Source organism: Dendrobium catenatum, unplaced genomic scaffold (assembly GCF_001605985.2).
Source record: "Dendrobium catenatum unplaced genomic scaffold, ASM160598v2 original_scaffold_28144, whole genome shotgun sequence".
NCBI lineage: Eukaryota > Viridiplantae > Streptophyta > Magnoliopsida > Asparagales > Orchidaceae > Dendrobium > Dendrobium catenatum.
The window spans coordinates 1-812 of NW_021346602.1; the positions used below are offsets into that span (position 1 = coordinate 1).

Here is an 812-nt window from a genome sequence, read left to right on the forward strand (position 1 = left end):
AGCCATTCAAACCCAGCAAAAGCTCCATATAACCTAACCTTCACCATTGTCAACCTTCTCCAAGCTCTTCTAATCAACATCATAATCATCATTCCAAACACTCTCCTCATCACTCATATCTTCATAAACATCATCATCATAAACATCATCCATGAACTCCCATGAATAATCAGAACTATCTGTGTAATCAGAAAACTCATCCAAGAAGCTCCGATCATCAACGATATCAGGCCCCAGAACCCTCACTCCTGCATACTTCTCCTTCAACGTCTCGTCAATCTTCACATCCCAGCATCCCCTGATGTCCAGGAACTCGAGATCAGGGCAATGCAGGAGGATGTGAAGAACTCCTTGTGTTGTCAGCAGTAGATAAGCGAGCTCGAGGTGACGAAGTTTGGGCATGGTGAGGGCGATTGCGACGGCTTCCTCGTCGTGACAGACCATGTCGGTGACCTCGAGTGGTCGCATTGTTCGCCGGAGACCGACTAAGGATTGGCAGTGCTTGCCAAATGCTTTGAGAGCTCTGGCTCCAATTTTCTTGCAGGAGCTTATGTCCAAGAAGGTGATGTTGGAGAGCTTTCCTGCAACTTGCTCGACGACTGCATCGGTAATCTCGCTGCTTGGAAGCTCAAGGGATTGAAGTGAAGAAGAGCTTGCGCAATACAAGAACTAACAGAGTCAGAAATTAAGCATTAGGAACTGATATCACTATATACAATAAAAGTTTCAGAGAGAATGGAGCTCAAGCTCACAATATTCAAATCCGTCATATCAATCAGTTCTTGAATTTAGCACTTCTGAGATTTACTAAA

The 812-nt window shown here is 44.7% G+C and overlaps 1 protein-coding gene across 1 annotated transcript; it reads right to left on the reverse strand.

Annotated features, from left to right (window-relative positions):
• Positions 1–39: 39 nt before the first annotated feature.
• Positions 40–669, reverse strand: LOC110107509 (F-box protein FBW2; the record flags this gene model as incomplete). Its single annotated transcript, XM_020837782.2, has 1 exon — positions 40–669. A coding segment is annotated over one exon (600 nt), but the record flags the coding sequence as incomplete, so codon positions are not given.
• Between the last annotated feature and the right edge of the window lie 143 nt (positions 670–812).